Raw genomic sequence first — 20,466 nt, 5'->3', positions numbered from 1 at the left:
GGAAAATATTAAGGTGCCATCATGGGCATCGCCAGGCAGGGCACAAGCCTCCGATAATGGCTCCCCTCCGCTCTGCCATGCCAGCCTCATCCTTATTTAGCTTTGCTTTTGCTTCCCTCATAATTTTAACAAGTTATTTTTGGCAAACAAGAAGAGTTTCGAATCAATGAAGACATCGACGACGACGACGCCTGCTCTCACCGCCACGGTGCTGGCGGCGGCGGCCTTGATCCTGGGCGCCCGCAGCGTCGACGCGGCGGTGGCAGACACGTGCAAGGCGGCCGCGGCCAGCGACGTGCGCGTCAACGTGGACCTGTGCATGTCGAAGCTGGGCAGCCACCGCGGCAGCCTCGAGGCGGCGGACGCCTGGGGCCTGGCCAAGGTGGCCTCGCTCGTCGGCGTCGACAACGCCAACCTCGCCGCGGCGGACGTCAAGGCCCAGGAGGCCGCGGACCCCAACGTGCGCGTGAAGCCGGCGCTCGCCAGGTGCGGCACGCTCTACAAGGACGTGGGCATGTGGTTCGCGGGCGCGCACGACCAGATCAGCAACCACGCCTACCCCGCGGCCAAGCAGAGGCTGGACGAGGCCCTGGCGCAGACGCAGCTGTGCAACGCCGCGTTCGCGGCCGCCGGCGTGACCCTGCCGCAGCCGCTGGCCCTGCACACCGTCGACTGCATCCAGATCGCCATCATCGCCGGCGCCATCACCAACCTCATCAAGTGACTTCTCCTTTTCTTCAGCTAAGTACAGTAGCATCTAAATAGCTGTTGGCACGGCGGTGGCCTCGTTTCTTGACATTTTTTTTAGTCATATTAGCGTTGTTGTAATCGCGCCCCGCATTCGGAAGAACCCGGCAAGTTGAGAAATCATTTGATTTGATTGGACAAAATGGCGATCGCCATCATCATCATCAAACACTAGCAGTAGAGCTACAAACTTTCCATGAAACAAAACTGTGTATGTGTGCAATGCAAAGAAATAGGAACAAGACGCCATGGATTAGCATGCCCAGACCCTCTTCTTTGGGAGGAGATCTTTGGTCTTGATCTGGTCGATCCTCGCCGCGATGATGAAGTCGTTGGCGCTCAGCCCACCTGCATAAAATTTCAGTTCAATTCAGCTCAGTTCACCGATGAATCCATCGTTCATGGAGAAGCACACCACAGTTCATTGTGGCAGGGCAGAAGCAGAAGAGAGAAGAGGTTAACGCCGACTGACCTACGGAGGGCGTGCAGAGCTGTGCCCTGACTTGGTTGGGCGGCTCGAAGAGGAGCGCGGCGGGGGCATGGCCGGCGCCGTCGAGCGCCTTGCCGATCCTGGCGATGAGCTCGTCGCCGCAGGCCTGGTCGCGGACCTTCCAGACGCACTCGAGCTTGAGCACGTCGGAGTCGCCCTTGCCGGGGAAGAGGAGGCGCCATCCGACGACCTTGAAGAGCAGCCTGCGGGCGTCCTCCTCGGAGAGCGGCGCCGGGTGGGCTTCGAGCGGGACGCGGGAGAGGGAGAGCACGGAGAGCGTGGGGATGAGGATGCGGTGCAGCGTGTCCACGTTGCCCAGCGTCTTCTCCCCGAAGTTGCTCGCGATCTCCTCCGGGAACGGGTCCCGCGCGCCGAAGTCCCCCAGGATGTCCGCCATCGCCACCACCTTCCTGCTGCTCCGGTGGCCGCTGGCGGTGCCGCTGGTGGTGGTGAAGAGGAGGCTTCGCATGGCGCCGGCGGTGGCGGTGGGCTTGCCGGTGGCGACGGGGAGGAAGGTCGCGGCCGGGCTGAGCATGAGCGCCATGGCGCACTGGGACGGATGGATGGATGATGCGCGGCTGGGGGAGGCAATGGACGGACGGAGGAGGTTGCTTCTTATCTGGCCGTCGCTTGAAGCCTTCTCTTCCTTTTATCACCACACAATTTGTTGGCTTCTTTGCTTCTCGCCTCTTCTCGATCCAACCTCTAATAATGCACACTGCACTGCCGCCGGAGCAAGGATAATGTAAATGTTTTACTGTTCTCATCATCTCCTCTTTTGTGTACTACTCCCTCCGACGGAATTACTTGTCACAAAAATGAATGTACCTAGACGTATTTTTAATTCTAGGTAATATCAATCTTCATCCATTTCCGCGACAAAAAAACTTGGGCTGGACGGAGTAGTCTAGTTCTAATTCTGGAAGCTTTTATCCATTTCCGCGACGAAAAACTTGGGACGGAGGGAGTAGTATAGTTCTAATTCTAGAAGTGCATGTTACCAGGAGGTTTGGAAAAGACTGGGACTGGATGATATCATTGAAAAACCTTGCGAGATTGATCGTGCAGGAGAGGTAGTGCTGGAGTACCTACTACTTCTACCAGATCAAGATTTGTGAGATGATTGCTATCTCAGCAAGGTACCTATGGTGGGAAAGACGGAAGTTGGTTAACAATGAGAAAATACAAAATGTAACGCAGATTTCAATGGAAAATCCTTGCCCTTAACACATATTTTGTTAATGCATTATCCACCAAGGCATCTGTGAAGGAGAGTTGGTCTTGCCCTCCAAGAGGTTTTGTTAAACTCAACGTTGATGCTTCCTTTGATCACGACCTTCTTAGGGGTACAATGAGAGCAGTGCTTAGAGATGACAGAGGCAGGTTTATTGCTGGAGGGAATGAGAGAAAAGATTTTTGCGCGGATGTGCTGATGGCGGAGGCTAGAGCTCTCAAATTTGGTCTAACATTGGCGCAAAGGGCGGGATGCAATCACACTATCGTAAATTCGGATAATATGGAGGTGATTGATTCTATGAATGATGGAGGGCAGTCGGCGGGTGCGGCGGCAGCAATCTTCGAAGACTGTTTTCGTTATGCCTATGATTTCATTACTACTAGTTTTAAGCACTTTAATAGGGAAGCAAATAAAATAGCTCACGAGCTTATTAGATTAGCTAGATTTTCTTTGACTTCTGATTGGTTTGAGGAGCCTTTAAACGAAATTGTAATGTTTCTCACAAACGATGTACTATTTATTACAAATGAATAAAGTTAGAGTTCTGTTTTCAAAAAAAGGTAATCTCCAACGGCATTCACCAAATTTTGTCCCTCATCTGTCCATAGATAACACGGGTTTGTATGCTAAAACCAGGGTGCTCGGCGGCGTAATTTTCACTACTTTTATTATATTGCACACATTCAAAGATAAATATGGAATCTCAATGTGATATTAAAGGACAACTCAACAAGTCAAACAACACGACAATTCAACACATGGTTGAGAAATCGAATGAATCAATATACACGTTGTGCATTGATGTCTTCTTTCATTATGCAGAACCACTCCTTGACATTGCCGGTCCTCGACTACTTGATGATCTTCACAAGCCCAACTTGCTCGGTCTTAATTGTCGCTCTCTTTGCTTCAATGGTCACCTTCTCTCTCAAGTTCTACTTGCTCCCTCGCCTTTGATATCGCTCTTGCTGCTCCATCACACTTTGACTCGTCTTTCTCCAACTCTATTCCCCTCCTTGTCATAGGGGTCGTCAGTGCATTTCCTCCTACACTTGTCTCACTCTCTCATCCACCCCAATATATTATTGGGAGCTTGAGACATCATTGTCTTTCTTTTCTTGTCTAGTTTTTTGAGTTATCAAATGAGGTCACTCTATTTCATTCCAACAATTTGAAGTGCAATTTGAAAGCGTAAATGGCTTCCTCTCATTTTCTTGGCACAACGGTGCCATCAACATCAATTGCCAAACGAACCACATGCAACATATTTGCAACCAATAAATCAGGCAAAAAACACATGATGATGAATGTAAAACAAGCAAAACTTACATGGCTTCTAACACCCACGCCATTAGGGTTTCTATTTGCTACTTGTGTATATGACACCACAAAGTTTGTTCACAGATTCTTGGGTGGCATGACATTTATGACTGAACGAGTTTGATTGTGCTACTTGCTTTTTGATGTAAGTTATTTAACTGATGGAAGTGGTAATGAGCTTTCTACCAATATTTCAAACCCTTTTGCTCTGTTCCACATATAGGATCCATGCTAAGTTAACTGCAACCAAGCGGTGCACAACAACACATCCTCCTTTGGTGTATGCATGACCAAGTGTAGGATCATTTGTAGACCTATTCGATCAGTAAGACTGTGAACCAACAAGGAGTAGAAGAAACTGGCTTTATGAAAACTGATAAGGTTTCACTGTGAAGCTGCAAAGACTGATTTGTTGTTTGTTTTAGCAACAGAACAAGTGCAATACTGTAAATTGCAATAAAAGTAAATGAGTGCAGCAAGTGGTCCAATCCGTACTTGTATTAAGGACAAAGCCGGCTATGTTTCTTATATGGATCAAATCATTCTCAAGGACACCGGACACTTCACCATGTTGTTTTCACCTAATTCCACTGAATGTAACTTTCGTTGCTTTGGTAAGTATTGTATGGTAGATTCTATGCTTATGTACAACCCGTACGTGGACTCATACATACTTATGATGATACCCTTTTGCTCATACATACTCAAGCCGGCGATGGTGGACTTGCAGGGTGTTGTCGCGGCAGAGAAGGCCATTGCAGAGGCTAGGCTAAGCATTAGTGCCATCAATATGGTGTGAAAGGAGTGGGAAGGATGGATGATGTGCGATAGTGGACGGCGAAAGGAACAAGATGTCGCCGAGGGGGAAGTGAATAAGCGTTTTAAAAATCTTTACGGATTTACCTTTGTCCTAATACGTAAATAAACTAAGCGAATACTTTCCAAGCCCAAATCTTATGGTTCAATTTTTTTTTTTGAAAACCACCACATATATTAATTAACCAACATAGTTATTACAATCACTCGTTACAAATTTCACCACACAGGGTGGAACATCATTAACAAGAATACCATCTGATCTATTGTCAAGACTATACTTAGCAATGAGATGAGCCACCACATTGGCTGATCGATTAATCTTTGAAATTTTGAACCCATTTAGCATCTTGGAGATATTCATTGCTTCCTTCTTCAAATCAAAAAGTGCTGACCTGTCAAAATTATCCTTTGCAAGAGACGCAGCAACAAACAACTTATGGTTCAATTAAGTGCACCAACAACTTATTCTAAGCAAGACAAACACTTAAGAAACTAAGAGCCACAAGCAATCATTGCCAGCTTCCAAAAGTTATATCAGAAGATATATAAATGAATGATACAAACAAGCACAAGTCAGCAATGCACAAGCTTACACAAGTTATATCACAAGATCGTCCTACTATTTCGGTAGCATGATTTCCCCTTTAGGTTCTTATTATTGATTTTAGTGTCACAAACAACAAGCAATGATGTAGCATAAATCAAGTGCATTTAGTTGTTACTCAAACTGAATTTTTTTAGACAAACATAACAACCAAGAGAGAGAAACAGCCATCGTCGCCTAGGGTTTCTTCCATGTAGAGGAGTAGCAGCGGACGGCATTAGCAAGCACCCCGGAGTAGAAGCAGAGCTAACAAACCTTTGGCAGTTAAGTTAGGACACAATGCGTGGCATATCCTGCGCTCTCATGCCCTGTTAAAGCTGTAATCACCTCTCTAAATGTGCATCCTCACACATTACTGTCCGCGACATCTTGTTTAAGATGTACGGAGTAGAAAACAAAAGAAAAGGATTCATGCACACATAACTTGAATTTTCTACGAATCACATGCAACAATACTCCGAAACACGATTTTCTCCAGCAGTCTCAGCCGTCCGATTTCTCGGCACCACAGAATGAAGAGCGAAATACATTAGGATACACAACAGATCCAGCAACATATGCCCTGTTTGGACGAACATTCAAAATCAAAACAGAGCAGAGGCACAAACCCATTGCCGTCTCACCGGGATCATCCAAATACCCAACATGACATGGATCTGACAGCTTGATCAGACCTCCTCGAGATTTCTTTTCCCAAGAGCAGGTCTTCATACAGAGAAAGAATGTGCCATAGTTGTTCGGTGCCTTGTCGTCTTGAACCGGCCAAAGCATTTTTCCATGCCCAGCTATAGTGCGGGTCCTCATCGTTCCTGGTGACATACTAGGCGAAACAAGCCCAAGGCAGTACGCCACCACGATACCGTCATGTTTTCTTGTGGACTTTGAAGCCGAATATCCGGGGAACGTATTGCTGCGCTGGCTTCTGTGGCTTCAATTGTGAGTGGGTCATCATGAAAATATGAGGAAACGTCGTCCCAAAGTATGCGCCGTCTGTATCTGTGGGAAGACTTAAGGCAGTACAAAGATTGACTAGCATAGGCGCGCTGCAGTTTGCAGCACACAAGAAATTGCACCTTGCATCGGTACTTACAGATGCAAAAATATAGTACCCATAACTACTGTGTAATAGAATGGGCAGTCTATAACAAGCATCAAGGATGCAAAGGCCAAAGGCAAGCAAAGTAAATGCCACTGTTCACAATGTCTCTGCCCCCATTGATCACAAGGCAGCAAGACATTTTCGAAACAAAGAGCTCACAATCGTAATAAGTTATTAACAAAAGGTAGGTAGTGTGATGTTGAAAAGGCAATCTACCAGATCAGAGTATTTGCAATGAATAGACCTGTCAGTGCTTATCTAAGTATAACATGTTTAAAAGGCAAGCAAAGAAAATGCTACTCCCTCCGTCTCATAATGTAAGACGTTTTTGCAAGCTTATTTAGTTTGCAAAAACGTCTTACATTGTGGGACGGAGGGAGTACTACTTACAGTGCATCAGCCCCATTGATGAGAAGGCCGCAAGACATTCTTAAACAAAGATGATAAGTTATTAATGAAGGTATAGTATGATGCTGAAAAGGAAGAACAGCACATGACTATTCCTAATCTCACCAGATCACGGGTTTTGAAAATGAATAGACCTATCAGTGCTTATCTAAGTAAGAAGTTCAAAAGGATACTGGCTTGGTGCTTGGATCTTGGGTAGTAGAGATCTTCGCATTTGGGACAATATATCTTGACGGTACTGGACCTAGGGATATCGGACTGGCCCATTGGAAGACAGGGCTGACCAGAGCAGGACACGCGGGGGCACCTTCCAAAGTCGCAGTTCTTGAACTTCTCCAGCTGAAGAAACATTCAGGTTTTGTAACAGATCAGCGCGGGACAATGAGACCTGCTGCTGCTGCTACTACTGTGATTGATATCGAAAAAGCATAAACCATGCCGGCAATAGGAGTTCCCGCATCGAACAAACCATGGAAGCAGAAAGATGCTTACCATGGCAGCCAAGCCCTTGGTGGTCAAGATGTACCGGGCGTGGATCAACCCGTAAAGCATCTCCGCGGACGCCACTATCAGCTCATTCTGGTCATCGGCAAACACATCCCCTGCATATGCTTGTGAGGATCAGAGCAACTTACTACTAACTTACATCGACGATTGAGCGATTAACATCACAATAATAGTTAACCAGGTGAGGTGTAGGTAGGGTACCCTGGACGGGCTCGAGGTCGAGGATGAGATCAAGGGCGTGGTCGTAGTAGGGGACCTGGGCGCTGAGGCCGCAGAGGTTGAAGTCGTCCTGGATGTAGTCATCATCCACCTCGGCGAAGAACTCGTTGCCCCTCATGGCGCAGAACCAGTTGATCCAGAAGGTGTCGTCCGCCTCCGAGGACCCGCCGACGCTGCCCCCCTCGCTGCTGTCCGAATCCAGCTGCTCTGCCGCCCCCCCAACGCCCGCGCACAAAGACGTCAACTTTAAGGCACAGGAGAGGGAGAACCGGATGACGAGAGAGTAAGTAAGGCGACGGCGACGGTGATACCTTTGGGTTTGGGGGCGGCGGCGGGGGGCGGCTTGGGCTTGGCGCCGCGGGAGGTGGAGGGCGACGACCGCTCCGTGGCCGCCCGCAGGTGCCTGTCGAGCGCGTCGTTGATGCGCTTGCGGTCCATGGCCTGGCGCCCGCCGGCGGGCAGGCGGCTAGGGTTTGGTTTGGGCCGGCGGCGACGGCGACGGGAGGGGGGAGTGGGACTAGTACAAGATTCTCCCTCGTCCAGAGAGAGAGAGTGTGTGGGCAGAGGAGAGGAGAGGATAGATTCGTCGCGCTCGGCCCAAAAGCGGCCCAGGAACGAAATCGGCAATGCTGCGGACGTGCGCGCTTTATCACTCTTGCAGTGAACAACTTGCTTTCAGCTAAAAAAAAGGGAGTACTTCCTCCAATCCATATTACTCGTTGCTCAAATGGATCTAGAGGGAGTAAACGACTCGCCTTTACTGCAAAACGGACCGAAGAAAACCTGGCTAGAAGTCGAGGCTGAGGTTCGGCGTGATCTGCCTATTTGACGAATAAATTCGGGCCTTTTTCTCGAGAAGCAGCCGTGATGGAGGTTTTGTCTGGCCATGAGCTTGCGAAAAACGGCGAGAAAATTGAACTAGAGCGGGCAAAACGGGGAGGACACTGTCCAAACAAAGAGAGGTCAACTATTAGGGGCGATCCAACCATGACCATGACAAACGACTTGGATTAGGGCGCCGATAGAATTTGGATCAACATGACACGCCGCTGGAGAAAGAAAGAAAAAGAAGATTGATTTCCAACCGGTACAATTTGATTCTGACGCTAACATTGCATTCCACAACAAACAACAGCAGCAGCAGCATATGGATGCAGTTCATATCGCGACAACTTGCCAACTTCTCATACTACAACCCTCACTCACCTTAACCTCTTTGCATTAATTTCTTTTGCTCTAAAAAGAATTACTCTCCTTGATATACTATTAGATGTACATGTCCTTCCCCTCTTCCGCGCGGGCCTTGTAAAATGTCGCAGAAACCACGGCGCTCACGTCACGATGTCGTCGACCTTCGAGTTGAACACAAAGCTAGGGAATGTGGTCGTTATGTCCCTGCAATGAGAAGCAACCATTAATTAGCCAACTGCATTCTTCAACTCATTACAGAAGAGGAATAAAAACAGAGCATTCATTTCCTCTTTGTACACACTCTGTTTTTTCTCCAGAACCATAGATACAACACTTACTTTAGGTATGGCAGAGTCATTATCTTCATCAAGGAGGGATTTCGTGAGACAAAGTTCTCCCACTCCGCTCTATCTATTTTCCCGTCCTGATTCACATCAGCATCTGAAAATGTCTGTCGACAGCAACCATACCAGTCAATATCTGAACTCTTATGAAGGCTCCGAATTTAACTATTTAAGTTGATCAAAACTTGAGTAACAGCTCAGGTTTTGGGCTCAAATGTCCATACCTTGTCAAGGATTGACTCAATGGTTTCATCTGATAACCTCATTCCTGATTCACTCAGAAGAGCAACAAGCATCTGCTTGACCTGTACGGTGCGGCAGCAGAAATTATGTCATCAATGGCAGAAGGAGGAAGCGCATCAAAATAAAAATTTAAACATCAGGGTTCAGAAATACGAGCAGATTAATTGTGCTGAAGTTTTAAGATACTACAATCTTCATGATTGTGTTTACAGGGAATAGAAATTTAAATTTGTAAAAGATGTGGCACATAAATGAAAACAGAGTTTCAGAAATCACCTCTTTCCGTTCGATAAATCCTGTATTGTCCATATCATATAGCTTGAAGGAAACTGGCAAGCAACAGAAATGTTCAGGAAGCAGAAACATGGAGTATCAAAACGGCCAAAATGAAACATCATGATGATAACTCACAATCAATTTTCTCTTCCATTGGAACGCTAGGGTGAAATATATTTAGAGCTTGAACGAAGTCAGCAAAGTCAATGACCCCCCGTTTCTTGACATCGAAGAGGTCAAATATCTGAAAGGTTGCGTAAATTCAGCAAGTCTGTAGGTGAAAGCATGCCAACTCATAATAGTCAGGTACTAGGATTCAGAAGCATATTAAAATGAAGAGGATGGCATGTCAAAACATACCCGGTTAGCAAAAATATTGTCCATCTTGCTCTTGAACAATGCAAGCTGGAACTCTTCCTGCACAACAGACAACACAGAGGCTGTTCAATATGGTTCCAACTTTGCAAGTTTGCAAATACACTCAAGTTTTTCTCCACAAGAATAAATAATGATACAATTGTTCTTGTGCATAAAAAAAAAGACCTTGAAATTATGAGGCTTTTATGATGGTTACAGATGCAAATGATGCTAAGAATAATGACTGCAGATCAGGAAAACGAACAAATGGCCCTCTTGATTTAGAAAGATTCTAACTGCACCAAAGAGACACGCCAGCCTGCCTTGCATACAAAGTTATGAGGCCGGCACCAACCGAAAACGGCAGTTTCCCTAGGCAGGGTTTTGGAAAATGACCGGACCACAGAGCAGCCTCATTTTCGTCATACTGCAACAATCAACATGTTTTCTAGAGAAGAAAAAGGAAAGATGGCAAGCAGGGCATGCATGAGTTTGTGCAAAAAGACAGTCTACTGTGATAGGCATTAGGCACAGTTCACGCTAGCTTGTATACTGGGTAAAGATGCACATGGTGCTCACAAAAAATGGAGACTGTGTCAATCAAACTTTTGAAAAATAATGAATGCAGATCTGGAAACAAACGCATCGCCCACTTGATTTAGAAAGATTCTAACCGCACCAAAGAGACGTCTTTCTTACAGAGTTATGAGGATGGCACCAACCAGAAAACGGCAGTTTCCTTGAACAGGGTTTTGGAAAATGACCGGACCACAGAGCCGGTCCATTTTTCTAACACTGTAATGTATGTATCTAGAACTAAAATACATCTAGATACATCCATACGTGCGACAAGTAATTCGGAACGGAGGGAGTAATAAATAACGTGTTTCACCAACAAAAGGAAAACATGGCAAGCACGGCATGGATGAGGAGGAACAATGTTACTATGTGATAAGCATTAGGCCCAGTGTAATAATATATACTAGCAGAGTGCCCGTGCGTTGCTACGGGCTATGATATATATAAATGAATTGAACAAATGATTAGGGTCGTCTCCAAGTCCGACGCTCATTTCTCTCTTGTACGCCCGACCATGTTCGGACATGAAACGGGGGCCTAGCGGGCTTCTCAAAATTCAACCGTCTGGACAGTCCATCCTACCCCAAATCCAGACCATATGTGTGAGAGGAACATGGTGGTCCGCCATGTTATATTCAACACACTGGCCCAACACAAAAGAAAACCCATCCCACGATGGGCCCTTCTCTTTTTTAGTGGACCCTCCTCTTCTTGCTCGGTATCCCGCTGTAGCGGGACATTGCTCGCTAGAACCCACTCCTTTAAAACCACACGATGCCCATATCATCTTCCCCATGACACCCTATCTCCTTCACGCCATATTTCCCGATGGACCGCCAAGGAGGAGTATCCCGCCAACCACCACGCTTTCTGCCCTGAACCCCCCTGCCCCTATTCGTGTCGATCCACCACCGCCTGCTAGGTATATATGCATATATCGGTCATAGAAATGCATGTTAAATGCATTTTTAAATGTTATAAATAATTCCAAAAAAAATTATCGTCTACATCTCTGCAAAAATATGTGCGCGACACCATTTTTTTGTCTTTTTTGCACACGAAAAAATCCTTCGAAACTTTTGGCACACACATAGAATGTGAAGCTGTACATGTGCAACAATTTTCAGTTTTTTTTAAACTTGAAAAGGTGTCTTTCGAAGTGGGTGCAGATGTACTTGGGTACATCCATGTATTTTCCCGTCCAGAGCTAGCAGCATACAACTCATTTTGACCGTCCCATGAAAAAATAGACAAGCTACCAGCCACACAGAAAATCAGGCCACCAACGAGGCTGTAAGGACCAGGCCACCTGAAGTCTCCCACAAACTACAGTTCTTTCGCCAGGCGCAGCGGAGCTCGCCACAATGTCTAGTTATAATTAAACGTCTACAGTTGCATCTAATCAAGCTATAAAAAGGAAGACACCATCTAGCATATATCGTGAGCGCATCCATATAACACAAGTATGCATACAGTCAAGGCATCCAAGAAATGTGTTGCATTTTGAGACCAACATAATTCATCTATGTGTACTAATCAATAGTTAAAAATAGCTAGAAACTATTTAGTCTAGCAGATAACTGGAAGTCTAGTCTACCAGGAAGCTAATCACAAAAACATGATAAAAATCAAAACCATAGTCTTTCTATTCCTGGCAATTGATCATCCTATACAGGAAGATATAGTTCATATACCATTAGCAAATAATCTAGGCATATAGGTACAGAAGAGCCACAAGACTGATCCGAGTTTCAGCTTAACATCAACCAATTGCTTAACAGTCCAGAATAAAGTCACAAAATTGCATCAAGAACAGGATCTGACACTTGCATTGTGGTGTTTTCCCACTGTATATCTGACACACACACTACATGCACTCTGCAGATATGTATCCAACCGGCTATACTCTACGCTCTATGGAATTTGCGGACTTCTTGGCCATGTTAGGTAAAGAAGCTCCGTAAGTGTCATTTCGTAGCAAGATTGCAGCCACTCGTGCCTCCTCCTATATGTAGTACTTGAAACCTTCACATGAAGACTGTCATTAAGAAAATGGCTGTATCAAAGTGAATCTTGTGAAGAGAGTCAATTCAGCTCTACAAATAATGTATACTCTCTACACATGCAAAAAATGTATATCTAAACGGTGAACAAAAAAAGAAATATACTCTCTACAAATAAATGATCAAAGTTTATAAATGCTTGGCTTGTGAACTACTTAGTTACTCCCTGCTACTAAAAAAAGTCAAGCATACAACTAATATGCCCAAGTTTGAGAGAGACACAATCCAAATGAATTGCCAAAGAGAAGAAAGAACTGCAGAAAAACATGAAAGATCCCCCTGTACAACAGATTGCAGAAAAGACCAATGCATGCTCAAATTATTTGCTCCTTCTGAGCTAAAAAACTCCCCGCGGAGCAAATGGTCGAGCTGGCCGTAGGAAGGAACACACTAAAACATGCCAAGAAAAGTGCATTGGTAAAAACAAAACAAAAAGAAAATATAGGAACAACCAGGACGGGGTTAATGGTTTGGGAACTGAGAGAGTTGATGGGAGGGACAACCGGAGAAGCAAACCTAGCAGAAATTCGCATCTGCTTTTCCAAGATGATGTGCTGCTCGGTGGATGATCATCATCATGCATCCACTGTAAAGGTCCTCGATTCTTATATGCATTCAGTTTCTGCAAGTTCAAAAGGTAGTTCTACATAATCACTAAACAGAAGCACTAACCTGGTACTGAATTTATAGAATAAGTGCAGATCCTTTGTTGAGTCCTCTGCAATCTCAATACTCTGGATCCAACTAATGTTCTTGTCTTGCCCTGCAAATATATACATGATTCAGTCTATTTTCAGAAATTAGGATTTCTATTTTCTATGCGATCCACATAGAACATGGGTAATCACCTAAGCTTAGTTGTTGTATCAGACCCAGAACATTCACTAATGCAGTTAAATAGCTGTACAAATATAAAGAACATGAACTTACAACTTCATGGTTCAGTATATGGACAAAAAGACCCACGTCTAGAGATCTAGAGAGAGAGGAACTAAAGGCAAACCATGAACCACGTCCAGCTCCTTGCTCTTGCTACGATTCGTGTTCGACCCACTCCTTGCATGCACCAGCGACCTCATCCATGAGACAAGGGGGGAAAGAGAGGGGGAGGAAGATAGAGACAAACCTGAACCGCCTCAACCTTCTTGCTCCTGCTGCTCCGACTAGCAAGTCTCCCTCCACGGTCGACCCCGCCCACATTCGCCACTGCACCAACTCCGCTGTTTTCCCCATCAAGGCAGAGCTCCCGTGCGCGTCTTGTTCGGAGGGGCTCTCCGAGGCCTCGAGGTCCTCATCAAGATCTCATCCTCCGAGTACTTCACCCCATACTTTTCGCCTAATGTTCTGTACACCTGAATTAGCATTAAGAACACAAGCCATATTAATCAAACCACCGTATGCATACCCAATTAACAGAGGAAAGGGAGATTTTTATCAGTAATTCGTTATGCATGGAGAAACAAATCCACACAACCCAGAAATGAACAGCAGAAACAAATCTGCCCAGGTTCTCACAACCCGAATCTACGAACATACACGAACGGAACGGGCTACGGGAGCACGGATCAGGTCGATCCAAACGCCATGCATTGTCTCAGCATGTGCATCGCATAGAAAACATGCAGGCCTCCGTCAACCATGGAAACGGCCAGCAGAATCGAGCGGAACAAACAGAGGAACATGAATTGGAGCTGCGGTATATGGGGGAAGGGCGTAGGCCGACCTGGGCCATGGGCTCGGTGGGGCGAGGAGGGTGCCGGCGGCGTCGACATTAGAATGAGGACCTATTTTTTTTTAAACTGAATTTTTTAAAAGACCATGTTTCCGTAACTCACAACCAACCTTGCAGCCTCGCGTGGATGTTCATCGACAGAATAGATCGAACTACTATGGTGAGAATGCAGTCAAAAGATATGTGTACCGGTAGAGAGTATGGACCTGGGACTGCCGATCGATGGCTTGACACGCCGGAAGACCACGGGCTGACACAAAAGTCATGGATGAGCTTCTCAACCAGGCGGCTCCTCCCCTCGCCGGTGCTGCAGACCCGTCTCGAACCACAATCACAGATCAGTGGTGATGGCACGCGTCGCACCTTAGATCGATGCAGCGGTGCCAGCGCTTGGTACGTGCGGCGTCGGGCCGGGGCAGGTAGGGTGGAGTGGGTTGTCGATGGCTGTCAATGCACGGCGAAATCTGGCGGGCGGCGTGAGGTGGAGTGAGGGGAAGGAGGTGTCGTCCTGGTGATCCGCGACGGCCGCGTTCTGGTATTCCGTGATGTATCCGAGGCGCCGGCGGCGGTGGCGTCCTGGTGATCCGCGATGGCGGCGGCGGTCGCCGGCGTCGCAGCGTTGACTCCCTGGATCAGCGTCGGCGTCTGCGGCTGCGTCTCGTCCGGAGACGTGGAGTAGCGGCTTGGGATGAGATCTACAGCAAATTGTGTTTTTTTTCAAACATTAGGTGTAGAGATAAATGCTGGCACGGATGTCCCAAATATAGAAATAAACACCGCATATCTTTCTTCTTTTCCTTCTCACCGTTCCTTTGGCTGATGCATATGGCAATGCTTGATTGCATGCGAAAATCATACCCCAAATTTTAGAAGAAACTTTCCATCCTTTTTCTCTCTGTCTGATGCATATGGAAATGATTGATTGATTTCATGTACAAAAGTCAATTATCTCTTTCTTAGGAAAATCATAACTCCTGATTGCATGCGAAAATCATACCCCAAATTTTAAAAGAAACTTTCCATCCTTTTTATCTCTGTCTGATGCATATGGAAATGATTGATTGATTTCATGGACAAAAGTCAATTATCTCTTTCTTAGGAAAATCATAACTCCTGATTGCATGCGAAAATCATACCCCAAAATTTAAAAGAAACTTTCCATCCTTTTTCTCTCTGTCTGATGCATATGGAAATGATTGATTGATTTCCCGTATGTACGAGGGAGATAGGGCGGCCGCATCGGGTGGATCGAGAGACGGTTTTTTTTTTTGGTTTTGCACGGTTTATTTGTTTCCTTAAAATCTATTATTTGTTTCCTAAAGAAATTTGCAATAATGGAAGGTATCGGTTGATTTGGATAAGTTAGTAAATTTAGATCCGTGATTGCGTGCACGTTTGGAAAGTGCTGATTTGCAAGGAAAGAACCGAGGGGTAAATAAACCGGTGAATAAGAAACCAGTATCGAAAAAAATCTACGACAGTTAACCTACGAAAAAAAACCGGACGAAAGTGATGGGACGAAAAAAAACCTGGAAGCGAGACTACCAACTGCTCCATTAGGAGTAGAGATTCCGGTGTGGCACCGCACAGAACCATATATCAAACTATTAATAATAAGGATATAATGACTGCTTGTAGATGAGGCAAGGAACACAATGCCCGTCTTGATTTAGAAAGATTCTAACTGCATCAAAGAGACAGAGACACACCGGCCTGTCTTTGATACAAAGTTATGAGGCTGACAGTGACCAAAAACAACAAGTTCCCTGAACAGGGCTTTAGAAAATGACTGGACCATCGTACCCTAAAAAAAGACTGGACCAGAGACCCAGTTCAATTTATTTATTTTGGTAACACTGATAAAACAACATGTTTTTGTACCAAAAAATTGAAATAAACATGGCAAGAAGCAGGTCATGCATACAAGATGGATGATTTGGTGTGCTGCTAGTCTAGTAGTACCTTGTTGATGAGGCCGTCGTCGATGAGGGAGCCGCTGATGGTCTTGAAGAGCTCGAAGAGCGCCTCCACCTCGCTCACGCTGACTGCAGCAGCAGCAGCAGCACAAGAAGAAACAGAGAGAAAAGAAGGACATGTGGAATGGTGAGTTGACGGATGTAACTTGTACTGCGGCGAATTAATTAAGGTTTGACTATAATGGAATAATGAAATTGTTTCTTTTTTTCCGTTTGTTTCTTTTTTTACCGAAGAGAAGAGCAGTTAATTCGGTTTGTTAACAGCCAAGTCCAAGTGTGCACCACCAACAAATCAAAACCAATGGTTGGAGATGGAGATCCACCCTGCCATCTACTACTACCAATGCGTCGTATTCCAAGCCAATATTCCAAATTTAACTACCACCTATGATCAATGCACCCATATCTGGCAACGCAACATCTGCTCATTTTCCCTTTTGTATGTATGTATGTATGTATGTATCCCCCCTCCCCCGAAACCCCGGCGCGGGGCACACGGTGGGGTGGGTCTGTCGATTCGCAGGTTTGCAAACGGACAACGGGCGCACGCTGTAACCCTTCCGCAATTGAAATGTTGCGACGCTTCCGCTTCCCCCTCTTGTAATGCACGCACGCACGCACACACGCTCTCTATGTCCGCCTACGAATTGGTTTAACCCTTCCGCTCCCCCCCGCCTCTTGCCAAACGCTCTCCATGTCTGGTATGAACTGTCATGTCCCTTCCGTCCCTCTCTCTCTCTCCCTCTCCCTCTTTCAGCGTTCACTCTCCGTGTCTGTGTGTGAATGTTGTAACCCTTTCCGCTTCCCACTCGTTTTAACTCTCCCACGATTTGACCCCCCCCCCACGCACATACACAAGGGCTTTCTCCTGCATGCCCAATCAATCGCGAATTAGGATTTCCAAGAACAACAGACGGCGTGCATCTCCACGTGTGTGTGTGCGCGCGCGCGCGTCTCTCGCGTTATTTGAGAATGTATTGTGCCTCTCCACGAAGGGGGTATCTTTTAGCATGTCTTGTGCCCCTTCGTTATTTGAGAATGTATTGTGCCTCTCACTCCCATATTTACCTCCTTCAACTTATATCTTCATGATAGATGAATAACAATCTCCGCGTACACATTCAAGTTCCGTCTTTCCGATTAATGCACAATTTTGTGACCAATGTCACGGTTCAAATAACACTGTTGATCTCCATTACGCCACCAGTAAACGGAGTTGTGCTGCTTTTGTTTTACATTTTCTATTGCTTATTTGAGGTCCGAAAGTGAAATTGTATTAATAATAAAATGATCAATCATTGAGATTTGAGTTCTTCACAAGAAGGATCTACTAGTTATGTCATTACATATGAAATAGCTTGACATAACTGCCACACTTCACACAATGTGACTATTAACTACTAAAAATACACCAATGTTATAGTTAATGGTTACCAACTTAGATTTTGATTTTCCGCAAGATCTGCCAAATATATGATTTAAGGTGGAGTTCATTAGGTTTCTTGATAGGCAAGTGTGTTCTAGCCAAATCAGTGGTGTTGCTTCAACGCAATGTCGAACCTGGAGAGCCACCCTGGCATCTACCAATGCTATATCATAACTGAAGAATTTTTTTTGAATTTACCAGCTATGATCAATACAACTATGATTGGCAAGATCTATTTCTGTTTGTACCCTCTTTTCCCCCTTGAAACCTATTGGTAGTGTAATCAAAACAAACGGCCGCTCCGTTGGATCTTCGAAGGCAGATTGTTGTACTCCCTCCCTCTATGTTGGTATGTTGGTCCCTTTGATAGAAACCCGGTATCCGATAAGGGGCATGGGTGGGTGGCTTCACGTACTTGCAAGTGTGGAAAAGGCGACGGTTGCACGTCATTCCCACGTCTCTTTTCTGATTGCATATAAGGTTGCAAGAGATTGCTCTTCGTGTTAACATGCGAATTTTTGTGACCCTTCCGCTTGCCCCTCTTTTAATGCACGCTCTTTCTGTCCGCTTGCAGATTGTTATAACACTCTCTTTTACCAGTCGATCTTTGTGTCCACAAGCGAAATGTTGTAATGCTTCCACTTCCCCCGCTTCTAACGCCAAGTCTCCGTGTCTTCCTGGAAATTGTTGGAACCCTCTCTTTTAATGGTCGATATCTCTGGTCATAAGAGAAATGTTGTAACGCTTCTACTTCTCCCTCTTTTCACGCCCGCTCTCTTTGTCTGCCTATGAATTGTTGGAAATATTAGCAATTTACCGAATAATTTTATTAATGGAAATACTAGATAACACATGACTAATATAGCAGAGATAAAGTAAATCATGTAAACTGACAGAGAGGGTAAGTAGCATCTGCATATATGAACTAGAACGGAACACATCTAGAACAGATACTAGAGCAAGAAGTTGCGGTATAACCTCTAACATAAAGAGTATGAGAACATACGGAACGGAAGTAGAAGCATCGGGAACTAGAGCAGAAGCACCGGTCTTGGGGTTGGTGTCCTTGCTAGCCATGTCGTCGACGAGGTTGTCGACGTCGGGAAAGAATACATCGTCGGGGAAGTAGTCGTCGGAGTCTGCGGCGTCCGTGACGAAGAAGTCAGTAGTCGCGCTGAGCGCTCCCCAAAAAACTTATCACCCTTCTCCCGTACATGACTCAAAGAGGTGGAGTTTCGGAGGTCTACTGTCCCGACCTGCGGTGCACGCCGCAAGCTAGGATTGGGAAGATCATAGCAGCATCGTAGTGCTCAGGAACTTTGTGGCAAAAAGGAAGAGAGTCTTCTATTGTATATCTCTGGAGAGGAGCGACCTCCCTTTTATAGGCACAGGAGAAGAAGGTGAAAGGCTGCGCCAGGAGCCGAAGAGAACAAGAGAGACGAAACGAAGAGGCAACAGCCGAAGGGTGCAGCATTCGTATTCAGTATCCACTACACCAAAAACTTTCCAGCTCCCGAGTGACCTTTCATATACCCGTAGTGCGTGGCAAAAATTTAGACATCGGCTCGGCTCATTCCCGCAACCCGTGGCGTGGCGTGGCGTGCCGTGGCGGGCGGCGGAGAGGAGCGCGCGTGGATGTCCTTCTTGTTCTCATGCTCATCCAAGTGGGGAAAGAACCTTCCTTATAAGGAGGTTCAACTCCCACTAAACTAGCAATGTGGGACTAAACTTTAGTGGTATCCCTTGCCTTGCACGAATGGGCTAAGTGGGCTTTTAGGATTTATTAGGAATTTCTGAAATAGTTATTGGGTTATCCCAAAATAGACTAAATTCCAGCAATCCCCCACCAGATCCCAGAGGCACACAAGAATTGCCTTTGGTTCCAAAACATCGTTTATATACCGGTACTGCAGTGAAGACTGTTAAGTTGAACTTCCACCTAGAACTCTATGCTACACTAGTCAGCAACTTGAACAGTGGACTGAGCCTTGAACTGCAAGTTTTCTGCGAATCTAGCTTCACACAAAGCCTTGCCCGATACTGGGCTGTCGTGGGTCTTCCCCGCGGGTGGAGCTTATGCGTCATACTCCGAGACCTTTCATGAGTTTACCAGAAAGAACCCTACTCTCATGGATTGCGACGTTTAACAATCAGACTCATATATGTGTGTTCTTCAAAAGATGTTCTGGAGGACAACATCTCAGCTTAAAAGAGTCACTTAGAACACATTAAGATATACATCAACCTGCCATGCAGATTAGGAGAGTATTGCATCTTCATGGAGTAGTATTGTTAATAGTAAGGATACTCTCCTCTCAATTGACCAACATCTTCATGCAGCTTAAAAGACGTTTCATGAGTTTTATTTTATTGATTAAAGGCGCTTTTATTAACTTAAAATATAGCAAGAAGCGGATACGAATCACTGCAACACCAGGCATATGCATAACTATAGTATACACAGCCAAACACTAACGGTTTGAAAAAAACCAACATATCGGCGAGAGTAGAGTCATATGAGGCCAACTCCTATGCCTATGTCAGCCTCTGAAAAAATAAGAAACTCCTATGGCTATGTCGAAGAAGGTGGTGGATCGATCCGGAGATTATGTTGTTATCCATGTTGGATAAAATCTCCATAGTCAGCTGCTCCAACCGCATACACGCGCCTTTGACAACGATTGATACTCCATTTGGCGTGGCATAGACCACAAATGACGCGACTGCGTACAACAAAAATAACTTGGTGAGTAGTCCTAATCATGCGCATGCAGCTTGACGCCGCATCACCTTGATCAACGAGACATGAGCTACAAGAGGTGTCAGGCC

General features: G+C 45.7%; 4 protein-coding genes across 5 annotated transcripts in view; 1 reads left to right on the top strand and 3 right to left on the bottom strand.

Moving 5' to 3' along the window:
* Positions 1-166: 166 nt before the first annotated feature.
* On the top strand, positions 167-867 carry LOC123093989 (pectinesterase inhibitor 12). Its single transcript, XM_044516054.1, has one exon. It carries the CDS (start codon positions 167-169, stop codon positions 722-724), a length of 558 nt encoding a protein of 185 aa, XP_044371989.1. The 3' UTR covers positions 725-867.
* Positions 860-1,905, bottom strand: LOC123093987 (probable pterin-4-alpha-carbinolamine dehydratase, chloroplastic). Its single transcript, XM_044516053.1, has 2 exons — positions 1,220-1,905; positions 860-1,095 (listed from the first exon to the last, which is right to left on the bottom strand). The coding sequence occupies exons 1-2, from the start codon at positions 1,779-1,781 to the stop codon at positions 1,001-1,003; spliced, it is 657 nt and encodes a 218-aa protein (XP_044371988.1). The 5' UTR covers positions 1,782-1,905; the 3' UTR covers positions 860-1,000.
* A 3,726-nt stretch (positions 1,906-5,631) lies between these two features.
* Positions 5,632-8,027, bottom strand: LOC123093986 (putative casein kinase II subunit beta-4). 2 transcript variants are annotated; one of them, XM_044516051.1, is made up of 5 exons: positions 7,762-8,027; positions 7,433-7,657; positions 7,217-7,326; positions 6,898-7,063; positions 5,632-6,213 (listed from the first exon to the last, which is right to left on the bottom strand). In XM_044516051.1, the coding sequence occupies exons 1-5, from the start codon at positions 7,886-7,888 to the stop codon at positions 6,080-6,082; spliced, it is 762 nt and encodes a 253-aa protein (XP_044371986.1). In that variant the 5' UTR covers positions 7,889-8,027; the 3' UTR covers positions 5,632-6,079. The 2 variants fall into 2 exon arrangements, with proteins under 2 accessions (XP_044371986.1, XP_044371987.1); XM_044516052.1 differs by lacking the exon at positions 5,632-6,213 and having other exon boundaries at positions 7,159-7,326.
* Positions 8,028-8,569: 542 nt separating this feature from the next.
* LOC123090396 (calcineurin B-like protein 1) overlaps positions 8,570-20,466 on the bottom strand; it is a 43,624-nt gene continuing 31,727 nt past the window's right edge. The window contains exons 2-8 of the mRNA XM_044511716.1: positions 16,198-16,280; positions 9,865-9,921; positions 9,640-9,748; positions 9,505-9,557; positions 9,210-9,290; positions 8,980-9,092; positions 8,570-8,845 (exon numbers count right to left, since the gene is read on the bottom strand). Coding sequence (XP_044367651.1) covers positions 8,782-8,845; positions 8,980-9,092; positions 9,210-9,290; positions 9,505-9,557; positions 9,640-9,748; positions 9,865-9,921; positions 16,198-16,280 — 560 coding nt within the window. The 3' untranslated portion in view covers positions 8,570-8,781. The remainder of the gene's footprint in view (positions 8,846-8,979; positions 9,093-9,209; positions 9,291-9,504; positions 9,558-9,639; positions 9,749-9,864; positions 9,922-16,197; positions 16,281-20,466) is intronic.

This window comes from Triticum aestivum, chromosome 4B (genome assembly GCF_018294505.1).
Source record: "Triticum aestivum cultivar Chinese Spring chromosome 4B, IWGSC CS RefSeq v2.1, whole genome shotgun sequence".
In the NCBI taxonomy this organism is placed as follows: domain Eukaryota; kingdom Viridiplantae; phylum Streptophyta; class Magnoliopsida; order Poales; family Poaceae; genus Triticum; species Triticum aestivum.
This window is presented reverse-complemented; position numbering and strand designations above follow the sequence as displayed.

Bases quoted from the DNA above. Each gene is read 5' to 3' on its own strand.
- LOC123093989 (XM_044516054.1), top strand. From the start codon at position 167: ATGAAGACATCGACGACGACGACGCCTGCTCTCACCGCCACGGTGCTG.
- LOC123093987 (XM_044516053.1), bottom strand. From the start codon at position 1,781: ATGGCGCTCATGCTCAGCCCGGCCGCGACCTTCCTCCCCGTCGCCACC. The intron at 1,096-1,219 runs GTCAGTCGGCGT...AATTTTATGCAG, and splicing joins GCTCTGCACGCCCTCCGTAG to GTGGGCTGAGCGCCAACGAC.
- LOC123093986 (XM_044516051.1), bottom strand. From the start codon at position 7,888: ATGGACCGCAAGCGCATCAACGACGCGCTCGACAGGCACCTGCGGGCG. The intron at 7,327-7,432 runs GTACCCTACCTA...AAGCATATGCAG, and splicing joins CGACCTCGAGCCCGTCCAGG to GGGATGTGTTTGCCGATGAC. The intron at 6,214-6,897 runs GTATCCTTTTGA...GTCTTCCCACAG, and splicing joins AAGATCCAAGCACCAAGCCA to ATACAGACGGCGCATACTTT.